General features: G+C 45.5%; 1 protein-coding gene and 1 long non-coding RNA gene across 2 annotated transcripts; both read right to left on the bottom strand.

The window, feature by feature from the left end:
* Positions 1-688: 688 nt before the first annotated feature.
* LOC135529956 (uncharacterized) lies at positions 689-2,039 on the bottom strand. Its single transcript, XR_010453777.1, has 2 exons — positions 1,503-2,039; positions 689-1,385 (listed from the first exon to the last, which is right to left on the bottom strand). It is a non-coding gene; the product is annotated as an uncharacterized LOC135529956 (long non-coding RNA).
* A 2,901-nt stretch (positions 2,040-4,940) lies between these two features.
* LOC135529960 (tripartite motif-containing protein 16-like) lies at positions 4,941-18,436 on the bottom strand. The gene is made up of 6 exons (XM_064958359.1): positions 17,541-18,436; positions 17,012-17,107; positions 13,424-13,657; positions 5,923-6,082; positions 5,738-5,797; positions 4,941-5,506 (listed from the first exon to the last, which is right to left on the bottom strand). The coding sequence occupies exons 1-6, from the start codon at positions 18,135-18,137 to the stop codon at positions 4,983-4,985; spliced, it is 1,671 nt and encodes a 556-aa protein (XP_064814431.1). The 5' UTR covers positions 18,138-18,436; the 3' UTR covers positions 4,941-4,982.
* Between the last annotated feature and the right edge of the window lie 679 nt (positions 18,437-19,115).

The raw sequence follows: 19,115 nt of genomic DNA, 5'->3' as shown, positions 1-19,115 counted from the left end.
TGTAGCCACTCCTGGCAAGCTCGCCATTTTTGTCGTTGAAATATTCGCTCAATCACATTTCTCAGATACCAGAACTTGTGAATTCAAATAGACTTTATTACAAAGTAACAAGCTGGGCCATGGACCAACTGCCGAACTCAGTCTCAGTCCTTTTATACAGTTTCATGCTTATAGAGGTGTCATCGTCCCTCCACTTTATGCTAATAACCAGATCCCCTCGGCTTTACTCCACCATTGTTTCCAAATCTAAGTTCTTTCCTCTAGGCGGGGTTCCCCTCCCCTCTAGTTCCTTGGATCTATTATATTGGTGGCGCACCTATACATTATTTCCAGGAAATAATAAGTACAGATTACTATAGGAAATTATAAGATTGCTACATGCCATTATCAGACTATAATATTACTATGGGCCATTATAGGATGAAGTACAGATCCCTATAGTTCATTATAGAATTATACCATTAAGTACAGATAACTATAGTTCACTATATAATTATACCATTAAGTACAGATAACTATAGTTCATTATAGAATTATACCATTAAGTACAGATAACTACAGTTCACTATATAATTATACCAATAAGTACAGATAACTATAGTTCATTATAGATTTATACCAATAAGTACAGATAACTATAGTTCACTATATAATTATACCAATAAGTAAACTCAATCCCAGAATTCCACAGTGTCTTTGCTTATTCCCTTTATTGATATTCAGCCTTTTAACAAGAAACACATTCTGTTAACAGAAAACACCCTCACTATCAATTGCTGCAAAGAAACCACTGCTAATGGACACCAATAATAAGAAGAGACTTGCTTGAGCCAAGAAACACGAGCAATGGACATTAGACCGGTGGAAATCTGTCCTTTTGTCTGATGAGTTCAAATTTAAGATATCTGGTTCCAACCGTGTCTTTGTGAGAAGCAGAGTAGATGAACAGATGATCTCTGCATGTGTGGTTCCCACCGTGAAGCATGGAGGAGGAGGTGTGATGTCTTTGTGAGAAGCAGAGGAGGTGAACAGATGATCTCTGCATGTGTGGCTCCTACCGTGAAGCATGGAGGAGGAGGTGTGATGGTGCTTTGCTGGTGAATGTCAGTGATTTATTTAGAATTCAAGGCAAACTTAATCAGCATGGCTACCATAGCAATCTGCAGTGATTCGCCATCCCATCTGGTTTGTGCTTAGTGGTAGTATCATTTGTTTTCCAGCAGGTCAATGACACCTCCAGGCTGTGTAAGGGCTATTTGACCAAGAAGGAGAGTGATGGAGTGCTGCATCAGATGACCTGGCCTCCACTTGATTTGTTTAACATGTTGTTGGTTACTACATGATTCCATGTGTTATTTTGGAGTTTTGATGTCTTCCCTATGTTTCTACAATGTAGAAAATAGTAAAAATAAAGAAAAACCCTTGAATGAGTAGGTGTGTCCAAACTTTTGACTGGCACTGTATGTTAAGGGGATGATTCACCCCAATAGAAAGGTCCATACCTCTAAATACCATCTTATTAGATGGATCCATTTCCCCCCATTAGTTTGGGATTCAGACCTGCAGTCATCTTGATTTCAGACACTATGGAGAAGTGTTCCACAGGCAGTAAATCTGATGTAGAATAAATGGAACCTGGATCCATTTCATTCTATTAACATGGTTTATGTGTTATAGCAGTAATGGGGTTAAACTGATATTAAAATGACAACTCCATAGGTGGTACCAGGTCAGGGAGTTCATCTCTGCTCCCAGCATCCCTGGGACAGTACTGATCAACATAGCTGACCTGATGCAGAGGTGGACCAGTGATGTTTTCCTCTCAGTGGTGAGACTTGCCCTTCCATTTGACACACCTTTACCTGATGAGATCATACAAGACGTTACAGGCTTATTGCATGTGGAAACAGACCTGCGTTAAAATAATGTTGAATATTTAATTAGCAGTGTTTGAGTTTGTTGTAATGGAACCAATAGAAAAGTCCTAAAAGTACAAACAAACCCCGCCGACCTGGAGGACAAAGGAAATGCTCAAAGTGTTGGAAAGATTTCAAATAGAATTTGAATCCAGGGTGTTATTGATTAGAGAACACTGTAGCAAAACATTTAGCAACAGAATTATTTTATTTCAGTTAGTCCCTCCGTGTTTCTGTTCATTTTCTTCAGTTTGGTGCCTCGTGGATATGATTCAGGTCTCCGTGGAAACATTAATGTAAATTCACCTTTGATTTTTACTCCTCACTTTCACTTCCAGGTCCATAGAGGTTTTAGTGCCCCCTGCTGGAGACTGGAGCACACTGCAGTCCCTTTCAGGTCCATAGGGTTTTACTGCCCCCTGCTGGAGACTGGAGCACACTGCAGTCCCTTTCAGGTCCATAGGGTTTTACTGCCAGATGATGAGGCCCTCATCAATACAGGTACTGTATGTGGAACCATAGTAAAGACCAGTATGGACTATCAATACAGGTACTGTATGTAGAACCATAGTAAAGACCAGTATGGACTATCAATACAGGTACTGTATGTAGAACCATAGTAAAGCCCAGTATGGACTATCAATACAGATACTGTATGTAGAACCATAGTAAAGACCAGTATGGACTATCAATACAGGTACTGTATGTAGAACCATAGTAAAGACCAGTATGGACTATCAATACAGATACTGTATGTAGAACCATAGTAAAGACCAGTATAAACTATCAATACAGATACTGTATGTAGAACCATAGTAAAGCCCAGTATGGACTATCAATACAGGTACTGTATGTAGAACCATAGTAAAGCCCAGTATGGACTATCAATACAGGTACTGTATGTAGAACCATAGTAAAGACCAGTATGGACTATCAATACAGATACTGTATGTAGAACCATAGTAAAGACCAGTATGGACTATCAATACAGGTACTGTATGTAGAACCATAGTAAAGACCTGTATGGACTATCAATACAGGTACTGTATGTAGAACCATAGTAAAGACCAGTATGGACTATCAATACAGGTACTGTATGTAGAACCATAGTAAAGACCAGTATGGACTATCAATACAGATACTGTATGTAGAACCATAGTAAAGACCAGTATGGACTATCAATACAGGTACTGTATGTAGAACCATAGTAAAGACCAGTATGGACTATCAATACAGGTACTGTATGTAGAACCATAGTAAAGACCAGTATGGACTATCAATACAGGTACTGTATGTAGAACCATAGTAAAGACCAGTATGGACTATCAATACAGATACTGTATGTAGAACCATAGTAAAGACCAGTATGGACTATCAATACAGGTACTGTATGTAGAACCATAGTAAAGCCCAGTATGGACTATCAATACAGGTACTGTATGTAGAACCATAGTAAAGACCAGTATGGACTATCAATACAGGTACTGTATGTAGAACCATAGTAAAGACCAGTATGGACTATCAATACAGGTACTGTATGTAGAACCATAGTAAAGACCAGTATGGACTATCAATACAGATACTGTATGTAGAACCATAGTAAAGACCAGTATGGACTATCAATACAGATACTGTATGTAGAACCATAGTAAAGACCAGTATGGACTATCAATACAGGTACTGTATGTAGAACCATAGTAAAGACCAGTATGGACTATCAATACAGGTACTGTATGTAGAACCATAGTAAAGACCAGTATGGACTATCAATACAGGTACTGTATGTAGAACCATAGTAAAGACCAGTATGGACTATCAATACAGGTACTGTATGTAGAACCATAGTAAAGCCCAGTATGGACTATCAATACAGGTACTGTATGTAGAACCATAGTAAAGACCAGTATGGACTATCAATACAGGTACTGTATGTAGAACCGTAGTAAAGACCAGTATGGACTATCAATACAGATACTTTGTATTGTGACCATTTAGAATGAGGCCCCGTTCAATGAGAGGAAGTCTTAACAGAACTGGGGGATGACAGACAGGAAGTGGGGGGTGGGGGGGTGGATCTAATATATTTTTGTGCCAAACACTAAAGCATGATATTGTAATAAATCTACACCCTATTCCCTACGTAGAACACTACTTTAGACCTGGTCAGAAGCACCGTAGTGCACTATGTAGGGAATAGGGAACCATTTGGAACAGAGACAGTAATTCCCCTGAACATCTTCCTCTTCCTCATCTGGTTTCTTGAACAGCCCTTCACTCCTCCCCTCTTCCTCCCCTCCTCCCTCTTCATTCTATTCTATCAGCCACACCACTAGCTCACCTCCACACAATACATTTACAAGTTAAAGACACACCTTGGAATAAATAACAAAGGAAAACTATTACTAGATGAAGTTGAGTGTTTTTTATTATTTCCCATCACCATAAATCATATTTAATCACTGAACAGTAGCAGACCTAACTTCATCTGTTCCTGACTCTGGATAGTGGATTAAAAAGACCATCAATCTCCAATGATATTAAAGTACTATTCTGAACATTACTGATATACTGAGTGGCAAGTCAAGATATCTGCTGGTTTTATTGTTTGGTCAACAGCACCACCTGCTGGACAGGTTTAATGTTGCTGGACTGAGCAGTATGGGAGGATGAAAGATGACACATTTAGGGCCGGTTTCCTGGACATCTACATTGAACATACTGTTTAGTCCAGGACTAGGATTCATCTGTGTCTGGGAAACCAGACCATATAGTTTAGTAGAAAGGAAGTGATACCAGCTTGTAGTGGGCTGACTAGTCCTGAATTGTCCTTTAGTTCCTGGACCATTTTCCATGCAGCTCCAGGTGACAGAGAACACATCAATTAGGACCGAGCCAACAAGCTGATCAATGATACTGAGGAGAATTACATAGAGACAGAGAACCAACTGAGAAAACATATCAATGGTTCTGAATGACAACCAATATACATCAACACCAGACATCATGATTCATGGAAATGTACAGGATTAAAACATTGTATTGAATTTTAATTAATAACAAATCAGTTTACAGTTTAACCAGCTCAGCAGTATCATTATAATCATAGAGCCAAAACCCAGGATAGAGGGGCTGAGTGAATGTGGTCTGGACTCTGTGGAGGAGGGTCATTGTGTCAGAGACACTGTAGAAGGACAGAGTACCTGACTTGTGATCCAGGTACACTCCTACTCTGGAGGACTGAGGGCCTGATACTTTAGTCTCAACATTATTGTGTCTGAAACAATAACCATCACTAGAGCACTTTAAACTCCAGGACTTGTTATTGTATCCAAATACACCATCATTACCCTTCCCTGTTCTGCTGATGTCTTTATATGAGACTGCTGTATGAACAACACCAGTCCTCTCCACCTCCCAGTAACAGCGTCCAGACAGACCCTCTCTACACAGAACCTGCCACCAGTTGGTGAATCTGTCTGGATGGACAGGATATGGTTGGACTTGGTCTGTAGAGGTCACCTTTCTGTTCCCTTCAGACAGAGAGAGGTGTGTGCCTGCTGTGTTAAGGTCCAGTGTGAGCTGACAGGAATCTGGGAGAAGAGCAGAGACCAACGAGGGGAGTCAGAACAATAAGTTAAGTCAGATACTGTATCTCCCCTGTCTTTGATTAGAGCACAGCAGAGATCAAATCAGAGAAATATGAGGAGTCAGATAGAGACCCAGTCTTTGATTAGATCTACTATTGCTATATATTTCTAGAGGGATTGTTAGGAGTGTCAGTAAAAAGAGACTGTTAGTTACTTCACAATAAAGAGACTCACATTGTAACAACTGTTCTCTGGTCTTGGGCTCTGGAGGCAGTACAACATCCACTATATTCACTACAGACACACAAACACATTGACAGAGAGAGGGAATGTTATCATCAGACCATATTCCACATGTATATGACTAGTAGGGAACTTTCAATGGTCTAAAGTTGATGTTCTTATTGTTTTCAACACACCTGTAGTGGAGATCTTGGTCCATTCTCCTTTAAGGAAGTCTTCTAGTTTCTCTCTCAGTTCAGACACAGTCTGACTCACATCTCCAAAGGACTGAAGAGGACGGACAACGATGCTGGGTAAGTCTGAAGATACACTGATACTGGAGAGACACTGATACCTCTGGAGAGAGAGAGAGAGAGACTGATACCTCTGGAGAGAGAGAGAGAGAGAGAGACTGATACCTCTGGAGAGAGAGAGAGAGAGAGACTGATACCTCTGGAGAGAGAGAGAGAGAGAGAGACTGATACCTCTGGAGAGAGAGAGAGAGAGAGACTGATACCTCTGGAGAGAGAGAGAGAGAGAGACTGATACCTCTGGAGAGAGAGAGAGACTGATACCTCTGGAGAGAGAGAGAGAGAGAGACTGATACCTCTGGAGAGAGAGAGAGAGAGACTGATACCTCTGGAGAGAGAGAGACTGATACCTCTGGAGAGAGAGAGACTGATACCTCTGGAGAGAGAGAGAGAGAGACTGATACCTCTGGAGGGAGAGAGAGAGAGACTGATACCTCTGGAGAGAGAGAGAGACTGATACCTCTGGAGAGAGAGAGAGACTGATACCTCTGGAGAGAGAGAGAGAGAGAGAGACTGATACCTCTGGAGAGAGAGAGAGAGAGAGAGACTGATACCTCTGGAGAGAGAGAGAGAGAGAGAGAGAGACTGATACCTCTGGAGAGAGAGAGAGAGAGAGAGACTGATACCTCTGGAGAGAGAGAGAGAGAGAGAGAGACTGATACCTCTGGAGAGAGAGAGAGAGAGAGAGAGAGAGACTGATACCTCTGGAGAGAGAGAGAGAGACTGATACCTCTGGAGAGAGAGAGAGAGAGACTGATACCTCTGGAGAGAGAGAGAGAGAGAGACTGATACCTCTGGAGAGAGAGAGAGAGACTGATACCTCTGGAGAGAGAGAGAGAGAGAGACTGATACCTCTGGAGAGAGAGAGAGAGAGAGAGAGAGAGAGAGACTGATACCTCTAAAGAGAGAGAGAGAGAGAGAGAGAGAGAGACTGATACCTCTAAAGAGAGAGAGAGAGAGAGAGAGAGAGAGAGACTGATACCTCTGGAGAGAGAGAGACTGATACCTCTGGAGAGAGAGAGAGAGACTGATACCTCTGGAGAGAGAGAGAGAGAGAGAGAGAGACTGATACCTCTGGAGAGAGAGAGAGAGAGAGAGAGACTGATACCTCTGGAGAGAGAGAGAGAGACTGATACCTCTGGAGAGAGAGAGACTGATACCTCTGGAGAGAGAGAGAGAGACTGATACCTCTGGAGAGAGAGAGAGAGAGACTGATACCTCTGGAGAGAGAGAGAGAGAGACAGGGACAGAGAGAGGGAGAGAGGGATGACAGAGAGAGAGAGAGGTTCCGGGTTGGAGCGAGCGGTCGCATCTACACTTCGGTCCGCAGGTAGTATAACCTTTCATTACATTTTCATTACATTTCATTATAGTACAACGGTTTGATTTGTCTAATCTTAGCTTTTTCTTCTTAGCTAGCTACATAGCCGTCTTTGTATCAAAGATAATTGCGTAATTATCGTATTTCGTCATCCTAACGTAGTCTACACTGCTATCTGCCCAGCAGCTAGCTAAGCAACTAGCTAACGTCTAAGACAATTGTGTAGTCTAGAGCGATTTTCTAGGTTAGCTAGCCAGCTATTGTCGTTCTTTTAACGTAACGTAACGCAATCAACACTGCTAGCTAGCCAGCTAGCCCCCGACTAGCAGCACTGTAGAAACTATTACAGTACAACGGTTTGATTTGTTTGATCGTAGCTAGCTAGCTACATAGCCGTCTTTGTATCTAAGACAATTGTGTAGTCTAGAGCGATTCTCTAGGTTAGCTAGCCAGCTATTGTCGTTCTTTTAACGTAACGTAACGCAATCATCACTGCTAGCTAGCCCCCGAATAGCAGCACTGTAGAAACTATTACAGTACAACGGTTTGATTTGTTTGATCGTAGCTAGCTAGCTACATAGCCGTCTTTGTATCTAAGACAATTGTGTAGTCTAGAGCGATTTTCTAGGTTAGCTAGCCAGCTATTGTCGTTCTTTTAACGTAACGTAACACAATCAACACTGCTAGCTAGCTAGCCACAAATAGCAGCACTGTAGAAACTATTACACTCGACGGAACGACTTGATTAGTGTAGTGTCAACATCGCAGCCACTGCCAGCTAGCCTACAAAGTCAACAACGCAGCCACTGCCAGCTAGCCTACTCCAGCAGTACTGTATCATTTCAATCATTTTAGTCAATAAGTTTCTTGCTACGTAAGCTTAACTTTCTGAACATTCAAGACGTGTAGTCCACTTGTCATTCCAATCTCCTTTGCATTAGCGTAGCCTCTTCTGTAGCCTGTCAACTATGTGTATCTATCCCTGTTCTCTCCTCTCTGCACAGACCATACAAACGCTCCACACCGCGTAGCCGCGGCCACCCTAATCTGGTGGTCCCAGCGCGCACGACCCACGTGGAGTTCCAGGTCTCCGGTAGCCTCTGGAACTGCCGATCTGCGGCCAACAAGGCAGAGTTCATCTCAGCCTATGCCTCCCTCCAGTCCCTCGACTTCTTGGCACTGACGGAAACATGGATCACCACAGATAACACTGCTACTCCCACTGCTCTCTCTTCGTCCTCCCACGTGTTCTCACACACCCCGAGAGCTTCTGGTCAGCGGGGTGGTGGCACCGGGATCCTCATCTCTCCCAAGTGGTCATTCTCTCTTTCTCCCCTTACCCATCTGTCTATCGCCTCCTTTGAATTCCATGCTGTCACAGTTACCAGCCCTTTCAAGCTTAACATCCTTATCATTTATCGCCCTCCAGGTTCCCTCGGAGAGTTCATTAATGAGCTTGATGCCTTGATAAGCTCCTTTCCTGAGGACGGCTCACCTCTCACAGTCCTGGGCGACTTTAACCTCCCCACGTCTACCTTTGACTCATTCCTCTCTGCCTCCTTTCCACTCCTCTCCTCTTTTGACCTCACCCTCTCACCTTCCCCCCCTACTCACAAGGCAGGCAATACACTCGACCTCATCTTTACTAGATGCTGTTCTTCCACTAACCTCATTGCAACTCCCCTCCAAGTCTCCGACCACTACCTTGTATCCTTTTCCCTCTCGCTCTCATCCAACACTTCCCACACTGCCCCTACTCGGATGGTATCGCGCCGTCCCAACCTTCGCTCTCTCTCCCCCGCTACTCTCTCCTCTTCCATCCTATCATCTCTTCCCTCTGCTCATACCTTCTCCAACCTATCTCCTGATTCTGCCTCCTCAACCCTCCTCTCTTCCCTTTCTGCATCCTTTGACTCTCTATGTCCCCTATCCTCCAGGCCGGCTCGGTCCTCCTCTCCCGCTCCGTGGCTCGACGACTCATTGCGAGCTCACAGAACAGAGCTCCGGGCAGCCGAGCGGAAATGGAGGAAAACTCGCCTCCCTGCGGACCTGGCATCCTTTCACTCCCTCCTCTCTACATTTTCCTCCTCTGTCTCTGCTGCTAAAGCCACTTTCTACCACTCTAAATTCCAAGCATCTGCCTCTAACCCTAGGAAGCTCTTTGCCACCTTCTCCTCTCTCCTGAATCGTCCTCCCCCTCCCCCCCCTCCTCCCTCTCTGCAGATGACTTCGTCAACCATTTTGAAAAGAAGGTCGACGACATCCGATCCTCGTTTTCTAAGTCAAACGACACCGCTGGTTCTGCTCACACTGCCCTACCCTGTGCTCTGACCTCTTTCTCCCCTCTCTCTCCAGATGAAATCTCGCTTCTTGTGACGGCCGGCCGCCCAACAACCTGCCCGCTTGACCCTATCCCCTCCTCTCTTCTCCAGACCATTTCCGGAGACCTTCTCCCTTACCTCACCTCGCCCATCAACTCATCCCTGACCGCTGGCTACGTCCCTTCCGTCTTCAAGAGAGCGAGAGTTGCACCCCTTCTGAAAAAACCTACACTCGATCCCTCCGATGTCAACAACTACAGACCAGTATCCCTTCTTTCTTTTCTCTCCAAAACTCTTGAACGTGCCGTCCTTGGCCAGCTCTCCCGCTATCTCTCTCAGAATGACCTTCTTGATCCAAATCAGTCAGGTTTCAAGACTAGTCATTCAACTGAGACTGCTCTTCTCTGTATCACGGAGGCGCTCCGCACTGCTAAAGCTAACTCTCTCTCCTCTGCTCTCATCCTTCTAGACCTATCGGCTGCCTTCGATACTGTGAACCATCAGATCCTCCTCTCCACCCTCTCCGAGTTGGGCATCTCCGGCGCGGCCCACGCTTGGATTGCGTCCTACCTGACAGGTCGCTCCTACCAGGTGGCGTGGCGAGAATCTGTCTCCTCACCACGCGCTCTCACCACTGGTGTCCCCCAGGGCTCTGTTCTAGGCCCTCTCCTATTCTCGCTATACACCAAGTCACTTGGCTCTGTCATAACCTCACATGGTCTCTCCTATCATTGCTATGCAGACGACACACAATTAATCTTCTCCTTTCCCCCTTCTGATGACCAGGTGGCGAATCGCATCTCTGCATGTCTGGCAGACATAACAGTGTGGATGACGGATAACCACCTCAAGCTGAACCTCGGCAAGACGGAGCTGCTCTTCCTCCCGGGGAAGGACTGCCCGTTCCATGATCTCGCCATCACGGTTGACAACTCCATTGTGTCCTCCTCCCAGAGCGCTAAGAACCTTGGCGTGATCCTGGACAACACCCTGTCGTTCTCAACCAACATCATGGCGGTGGCCCGTTCCTGTAGGTTCATGCTCTACAACATCCGCAGAGTACGACCCTGCCTCACACAGGAAGCGGCGCAGGTCCTAATCCAGGCACTTGTCATCTCCCGTCTGGATTACTGCAACTCGCTGTTGGCTGGGCTCCCTGCCTGTGCCATTAAACCCCTACAACTCATCCAGAACGCCGCAGCCCGTCTGGTGTTCAACCTTCCCAAGTTCTCTCACGTCACCCCGCTCCTCCGCTCTCTCCACTGGCTTCCAGTTGAAGCTCGCATCCGCTACAAGACCATGGTGCTTGCCTACGGAGCTGTGAGGGGAACGGCACCGCAGTACCTCCAGGCTCTGATCAGGCCCTACACTCAAACAAGGGCACTGCGTTCATCCACCTCTGGCCTGCTCGCCTCCCTACCACTGAGGAAGTACAGTTCCCGCTCAGCCCAGTCAAAACTGTTCGCTGCTCTGGCCCCCCAATGGTGGAACAAACTCCATCACGACGCCAGGACAGCAGAGTCAATCACCACCTTCCGGAGACACCTGAAACCCCACCTCTTCAAGGAATACCTAGGATAGGATAAGTAATCCTTCTCACCGCCCCCCTTAAATGATTTAGATGCACTATTGTAAAGTGGCTGTTCCACTGGATGTCAGAAGGTGAATTCACCAATTTGTAAGTCGCTCTGGATAAGAGCGTCTGCTAAATGACTTAAATGTAAAAATGTAAATGGAAGGACAGAGAGAGAGAGGGACGGACAGAGAGAGAGAGAGAGAGAGAGAGGGATGACAGAGAGAGAGACACTGATACCTCTGGAGAGAGAGAGAGAGACTGATACCTCTGGAGGGAGAGAGACAGGGACAGAGAGAGGGAGAGACCGACAGAGAGACAGAGAGAGAGAGAGGGACGACAGAGAGAGAGAAAGGGATGGACAGAGAGAGAGAGAGGGACGACAGAGAGAGAGAGAGGGACGACAGAGAGAGAGGGGGAAGGACAGAGAGAGGGACGGACAGAGAGAGAGAGAGGGACGGACAGAGAGAGAGAGGGACCGGACAGAGAGAGAGAGAGGGACCGGACAGAGAGAGAGAGAGGGACCGGACAGAGAGAGAGAGAGGGACCGGACAGAGAGAGAGAGAGGGACCGGACAGAGAGAGAGAGAGAGACGGACGGACGGACAGAGAGAGAGACGGACGGACAGAGAGAGAGACGGACAGAGAGAGAGACGGACAGAGAGAGAGACGGACAGAGAGAGAGACGGACAGAGAGAGAGACGGACAGAGAGAGAGACGGACAGAGAGAGAGACGGACAGAGAGAGAGACGGACAGAGAGAGAGACGGACAGAGAGAGAGACGGACAGAGAGAGAGACGGACAGAGAGAGAGAAAGAGGGACGGACAGAGAGAGAGAAAGAGGGACGGACAGAGAGAGAGAAAGAGGGACGGACAGAGAGAGAGAAAGAGGGACGGACAGAGAGAGAGAAAGAGGGACGGACAGAGAGAGAGAAAGAGGGACGGACAGAGAGAGAGAAAGAGGGACGGACAGAGAGAGAGAAAGAGGGACGGACAGAGAGAGAGAAAGAGGGACGGACAGAGAGAGAGAGACGGACAGAGAGAGAGAGACGGACAGAGAGAGAGAGAGAGGGACGGACAGAGAGAGAGAGAGAGGGACGGACAGAGAGAGAGAGAGGACGGACAGAGAGAGAGACGGACAGAGAGAGAGAGAGAGGGACGGACAGAGAGAGAGAGAGAGGGACGGACAGAGAGAGAGAGAGAGGGACGGACAGAGAGAGAGAGAGAGGGACGGACAGAGAGAGAGGGACGGACAGAGAGAGAGAGAGAGGGACGGACAGAGAGAGAGAGAGGGACGGACAGAGAGAGAGAGAGGGGACGGACAGAGAGAGAGAGAGAGAGGACGGACAGAGAGAGAGAGGGACGGACAGAGAGAGAGAGAAAGAGAGAGAGGGACGGACAGAAACAGAGAGAGGGACGGACAGAAACAGAGAGAGGGACGGACAGAGAGGACAGAGAGAGAGTGGGACGGACAGACAGAGAGGGACGGACAGACAGAGAGGGACGGACAGACAGAGAGGGACGGACAGACAGAGAGGGACGGACAGACAGAGAGAGACACCGAGAGAGAGAGAGAGAGTGGGACGGACAGACAGAGAGGGACGGACAGAGAGAGACAGAGAGTGGGACGGACAGACAGAGAGAGAGAGAGAGGGACGGACAGAGAGAGAGAGAGAGGGACGGACAGAAAGAGAGAGAGAGGGACGGACAGAAAGAGAGAGAGAGGGACGGACAGAAAGAGAGAGAGAGGGACGGACAGAAAGAGAGAGAGAGGGACGGACAGAAAGAGAGAGAGAGGGACGGACAGAAAGAGAGAGAGAGGGACGGACAGAAAGAGAGAGAGAGGGACGGACAGAAAGAGAGAGAGAGGGACGGACAGAAAGAGAGAGAGAGGGACGGACAGAAAGAGAGAGAGGGACGGACAGAAAGAGAGAGAGGGACGGACAGAAACAGAGAGAGGGACGGACAGAAACAGAGAGAGGGACGGACAGAGAGAGAGAGAGAGAGGGACGGACAGATAGAGAGGAACGGACAGAGAGAGAGGGACGGACAGAGAGGACAGAGAGACATTTCCCATGAAGACAGACAGACAGACAGGACAACATAATGATTGAGATGAATAGTTTCACATGAAGTTAATTTCATATCACATGTAACAAGACAGTTCAGTTACCTGGAGGAAATGGATGTGATCCTCTGTGTGTGAGAGCTGCTCCAGCTCAGTGCTTCTCTTCCTCAGCTCAGCGATCTCCTGCTTCAGTTGCTCCAGGAGTCCTTCAGCTTGACTCACTTGAGCCTTCTCTTGGGCTCTGATCAGCTCCTTCACCTCAGAGCTCCTTCTCTCAATGGAGCGGATCAGCTCAGTAAAGATCTGATCACTGTCCTCCACTGCTGACTGTGCAGAGCGCTGGAGAGAGAGAGACAGAGAGAGAGACAGAGAGACAGAGAGACAGAGAGAGAGAGAGAGACAGACAATAGGTTTAGTAGTAGTCTCTCTACACCTCATTGAGTCAGACCTCTGCCACCCTGCTCTCCAGGTCCACCAGGCCTTGTCCTCCCTCCTGGACAGACAGGTACAGAACACCTCTTGGTCCTGCTCTACTCTCCTCCCTCCTGGACAGACAGGTACAGGACACCTCTTGGTCCTGCTCTACTCTCCTCCCTCCTGGACAGACAGGTACAGGACACCTCTTGGTCCTGCTCTACTCTCCTCCCTCCTGGACAGACAGGTACAGAACACCTCTTGGTCCTGCTCTACTCTCCTCCCTCCTGGACAGACAGGTACAGAACACCTCTTGGTCCTGCTCTACTCTCCTCCCTCCTGGACAGACAGGTACAGAACACCTCTTGGTATATCATATAAATCTCATATCATCATTCAGAACTTTAAGCATATCTTTGGGAGGACGCCCAGCCTGTTTGACAAAGATAAACAAATAATTTTTTCCAAATTTGTGCTGACAAAATAATCAAATGTAATGTTTTTTACCAAAAACTCTACATGGACAGCAGAAAGCTGTGATCAATTAAATACAACGTTAACTAGATATTATCTGTGTCATTTATAGCCTGGCACAGATAGTAAAACTACATTAAATACAACGTTAACTAGATATTATCTGTCATTTATAGCCTGGCACAGATAGTGAAACTACATTAAATACAACGTTAACTAGATATTATCTGTGTCATTTATAGCCTGGCACAGATAGTAAAACTACTGTAGCGACCCGCACAGACAGCTGTGTGTTATGTGTTCGGCTAGTAGCTGGTTGTGTTGTACTTACCAGTTCCCAGTGTTCGCGGGGTCCGACATGCCAATCAACCTGCTATCTGCCAATCACAGGAATGCCTGGGATGTTCTGATGCCGGGCATCCTGGTGGTTGGCGGAGTGGCGTGGAGGGGGCGGGGCATTGGAAGTTAAGCTTCAGCCTTTGTTCTCTCTCTGACGTCTGGGCTTCACAAGAGAAGGTCCCGATTGGCTTGTGGGGTATCTTTCATTTATTTGGCGTGAGCTCAGGCCAAACAGTAGCCTGTGTAAAGTTGCTAATAAACCGTCAATTCGTAACTCAATCCTCTGTCTGGACAATTGTTCCTTTATGATCGAGTCAGCTCATTACACTACATTAAATACAACGTTAACTAGATATCATCGCCACATAACTTATGTCGAATTTAAAAGACACCGTTACCGTTAGTAACGTCTGTTACACTGTAACTTACAGGCAGCCTCACATAAAAACCTATTGGTTAACAAAGCTTTGATTATGACCAAAGTCTATAGTAGTGAAAACTCTCTCTCTCTATTCTAACTTACCACACATTCACATCACTGCCTCGACATGAATGTGTCCTGTCAGAGCCGTTTCCTGTCCGTTAACTGTTAACAGTCTCGAGCCACAGCTTAACCAATGAGCTACAAGGAGGACTGACAGTCACGAGCGGTGCAGCAGCCTCTGCAGCAGCAGCCTCCCCGGGTCCTAGTGCCCGCCCGGTAAGACGGTTAAGATGCGATGGAACGGTTGACGGAGAGAAAATAAATCAGAGAAAATATATTGACTGATATATTGAATTGTTTAGGGAAGCTTTAGCTTTGGCTTTAATACATTCTGAAAATACTTGAAAATAAAAATAATAGTAGCCCTCCTCAGGAACAACAAAACCCTCACAGACCAACTTCTTCTTCTATGATATAATGCAGGTCCTCAAATCTTATTTTAGGGATATGGAGGCGTCTCGTGTGGCCAATAGCCTGGGGAAATGCATAGCGCCAAATTCAAATAATACGCGATAAAACTCAAACTTTCATTAAATCACACATGCAGGGTACTCAATTAAAGCTACACTCGTTGTGAATCCAGCCATTATGTCAGATTTTAAAAATGCTTTTCGGCGAAAGCATGAGAAGCTATTATCTGATAGCATGCACCCCCCTGAACCACCTGAACGAGATGTAAACAAATGAATTAGCGTCGCCGGCGCTACACAAAACGCTGAAATAAAATATAAAACATGCATTACCTTTGACGAGCTTCTTTGTTGGCACTCCAATATGTCCCATAAACATCACAATTGGTCCTTTTTTTCGATTAATTCCGTCCATGTTTACCCCAAATGTCCATTTATAAAGCCCGTTTTGATCCAGAAAAAAAACAGCTTTCCAAAACGTAACGTCATGACAAAACATTTCAAAAGTTGCTTAAAACTATGCGAAAATATTTCAAACTACTTTTGTAATCCAACTTTAGGTATTTTTAAACGTTAATAATCGATCAAATTGTTGACGGGGCGATCTGTATTCAATAACAGCAAGTCAACAATACATGCACGGTTTTCTCTCTTCCATAACATAATCCACAGTGTCACCTCTGCCTCTTCTTCGTTTCACCAATGATTAACTTCAACCCAAAGACTGGTGACATCCTGTGGAAGTTGTAGGAACTGTAAACTGGGCGCTATCTAATTTCCCTTGACAAAGACAATTCAGGGAACTGCCAGAGGGATTTTTGTTTTTCTGAACAGTTTTTCCTTGGGCTTTTGCCTGCTACATAAGTTCTGTTATAGTCACAGACATGATTGAACCAGTTTTAGAAACTTCAGAGTGTTTTCTATCCACACATACTAATCATATACATATACTATAGTCCTGGCATGAGTAGCAGGAAGTTGAACAACAAAACCCACATGCTTTTTATCAAAAAGTAGAAATGCTGCACCCTATCCTTTAAGAGGTGTGGTCCACAAACCAACGTTAAAGGTGCATGGCGCCACCTACTGTTCTGGAGTGTGTTCAATCACGGTTTACACCTCTAAATCCTCCAACCAAACTCAGTACTTCTGAGAAAATAAAAGAGTCCTACTAACTTCTAATAGACCCTCACCCATCCCCCAAATCACTTCCAAGTGTAATGTTTACTGTTCATTTCTGATTGTTTATTTCACTTTTGTTTATTGTCTATTTCACTTGCTTTGACAATGAAACATATATTTCCATGCCAATAAAGCCCTATGAATTTAATTCAATTGAGAGAGAGACAGTTCCATTTTAATGTATAGGGGACATGAGTCGTCATGGTTACTCATGGTTATGTGATGATGCAGCCCAGTCGGTTACATGAACCAGTCTATTCTCTGAAAGGGGTCCAGACAGCCTGTTCCCAACAGTGGGGTCAGTGGGATTGAATAGGGGCCCCTCTCTCTCTCTCTCTGACTGGAGGAGAGAAGTGAAATGGTGTGTCTCCTCTGGTCAACAATACTCACCTTGAAAGACTCCACAGCCTGTTGGAGCTCCTTCAGCTCCTTCTCTCTCTCCTGGAATCTCTGCTGGACCTTCTGCTGACTCATCCCCAGCTGCCTCTGTGGAGAATCACTCTTCAATGAGCTATCCAGCTTTATTAGTCCAGTAGATCAATAGTATAGTAATGTGACATAGGACCCATAGAGAGGAAGGTCTACAATCCTGAGGAAGTCCCTTTACAATATTATATTATGTTGCTATGTGAATGATTATAGTTTTTATGGCAGGATTTCATGTATCAAGGTGTTGAGGCTGAACTTTGGACTCAAAAACGCTATTCAGAATGATAATAGTGTTTGACTTTAGAAAATGGTGATACATTTGGAGAATCTGGGTTAACATGTCTATATACTCAAGGTTTGTGTTCATATTTGTGGATCCATTTCATATTGTATATAATATAATGATCTCATATTCAATCAGATTTAGTTCCTACTGTATTTTTAATTCTTTGTTTATCAGACAGCCACCAACAAGTTGTTCTGGTCTTACCTGTTTCTCAGTCCTCTCTGCTGCAGCTGACACTGTATCATGGCCTTTATGTTCATCCATTGTACACAGATAACAGATACACTGCTGATCGGTACGACAGTAAACCTCCAGCAGTTTGTCATGATGAGAGCAGATCTTCTCCTGTAGTTGTGCGGTGGCTTTGACCAGCTTGTGCTTCTTGAAAGCAGGAGATTCATAGTGAGATTGGAGGTGAGTCTCACAGTAAGAGGCCAGACACGCCAGACAGGACATGAGGGCTTTCTGCTTTCTGGTCCCAGTGCAGACATCACACGCCACATCTCCAGGTCCAGCATAGCACAGAGCAGGAGGGGGAGCAGCCTGGAGTCCTGTCTTCCTCAGTTTCTCCACCACCTCAGCCAACATGTTATTTTTCATCAGCGTAGGTCTTGTAGTGAAGGTATGTCTGCACTGAGGACAGCTATAGACCCCTTTCAGAACATCCTGATCCCAGCAGCCCTCAATACAGCTCCTACAGTAACTGTGTCCACAGGGAATGGTGACCGGCTCCTTCAGTAGATCCAGACAGACAGAACAACAGAACTGGTCCTGGTCCAGCAGAACTCCCTGTTGAGCCATTTGGACGGTTGTTCACTCTCACACAGACACTCAGATCAGTTGCGTTTCCTCAGAAAAGAGTTTGTGGGAAGGGGAGGGACTTCCTGGTTCTGCCAGAGGGGTGGGGTTAGAAAGGAGGGAGGGGTTAGAGGAATGAAGGAAGAGAGAGAGGAACTGCATGCAACAGCAAGAGGGAGACAAATAGTTTTGTTCCAAGGTTAGAGCCCTTAACATGGAACAAATGACATAATGAATCTTAAAATGTGAGTTGTTAGAATATATGAAGGGTAACAGTTTCTATGAAGTACGTATGTATCATTATTTTAATGACCTTTATAATGCCTTATAATACACCTATGTGTTGTAATTAATCAATAAGGACTGAGGAGGTGTGGTATATAGTTAATATACAGTACCACAGATAAGGCCTGAGGAGGTGTGGTATATAGTTAATATACAGTACCACAGATAAGGACTGAGGAGGTGTGGTATATAGTTAATATACAGTACCACAGATAAGGACTGAGGAGGTGTGGTATATAGTTAATATACAGTACCACAGATAAGGACTAAGGAGGTGTGGTATATAGTTAATATACAGTACCACGGATAAGGACTGAGGAGGTGTGGTATATAGTTAATATACAGTACCACAGATAAGGACTGAGGAGGTGTGGTATATAGTTAATATACAGTACCACAGATTAGGACTGAGGAGGTGTGGTATATAGTTAATATACAGTACCACGGATAAGGACTGAGGAGGTGTGGTATATAGTTAATATACAGTACCACAGATAAGGACTGAGGAGGTGTGGTATATAGTTAATATACAGTACCACAGATAAGGACTGAGGAGGTGTGGTATATAGTTAATATACAGTACCACAGATAAGGACTGAGGAGGTGTGGTATATTGTTAATATACAGTACCACGGATAAGGACTGAGGAGGTGTGGTATATAGTTAATATACAGTACCACGGATAAGGACTGTTCT

Source organism: Oncorhynchus masou, unplaced genomic scaffold (assembly GCF_036934945.1).
Source record: "Oncorhynchus masou masou isolate Uvic2021 unplaced genomic scaffold, UVic_Omas_1.1 unplaced_scaffold_1218, whole genome shotgun sequence".
In the NCBI taxonomy this organism is placed as follows: Eukaryota; Metazoa; Chordata; class Actinopteri; order Salmoniformes; family Salmonidae; genus Oncorhynchus; species Oncorhynchus masou.
The sequence above is the reverse complement of the archived record's forward strand: the minus strand, read 5'-3'. Positions and strand labels throughout refer to the sequence as shown.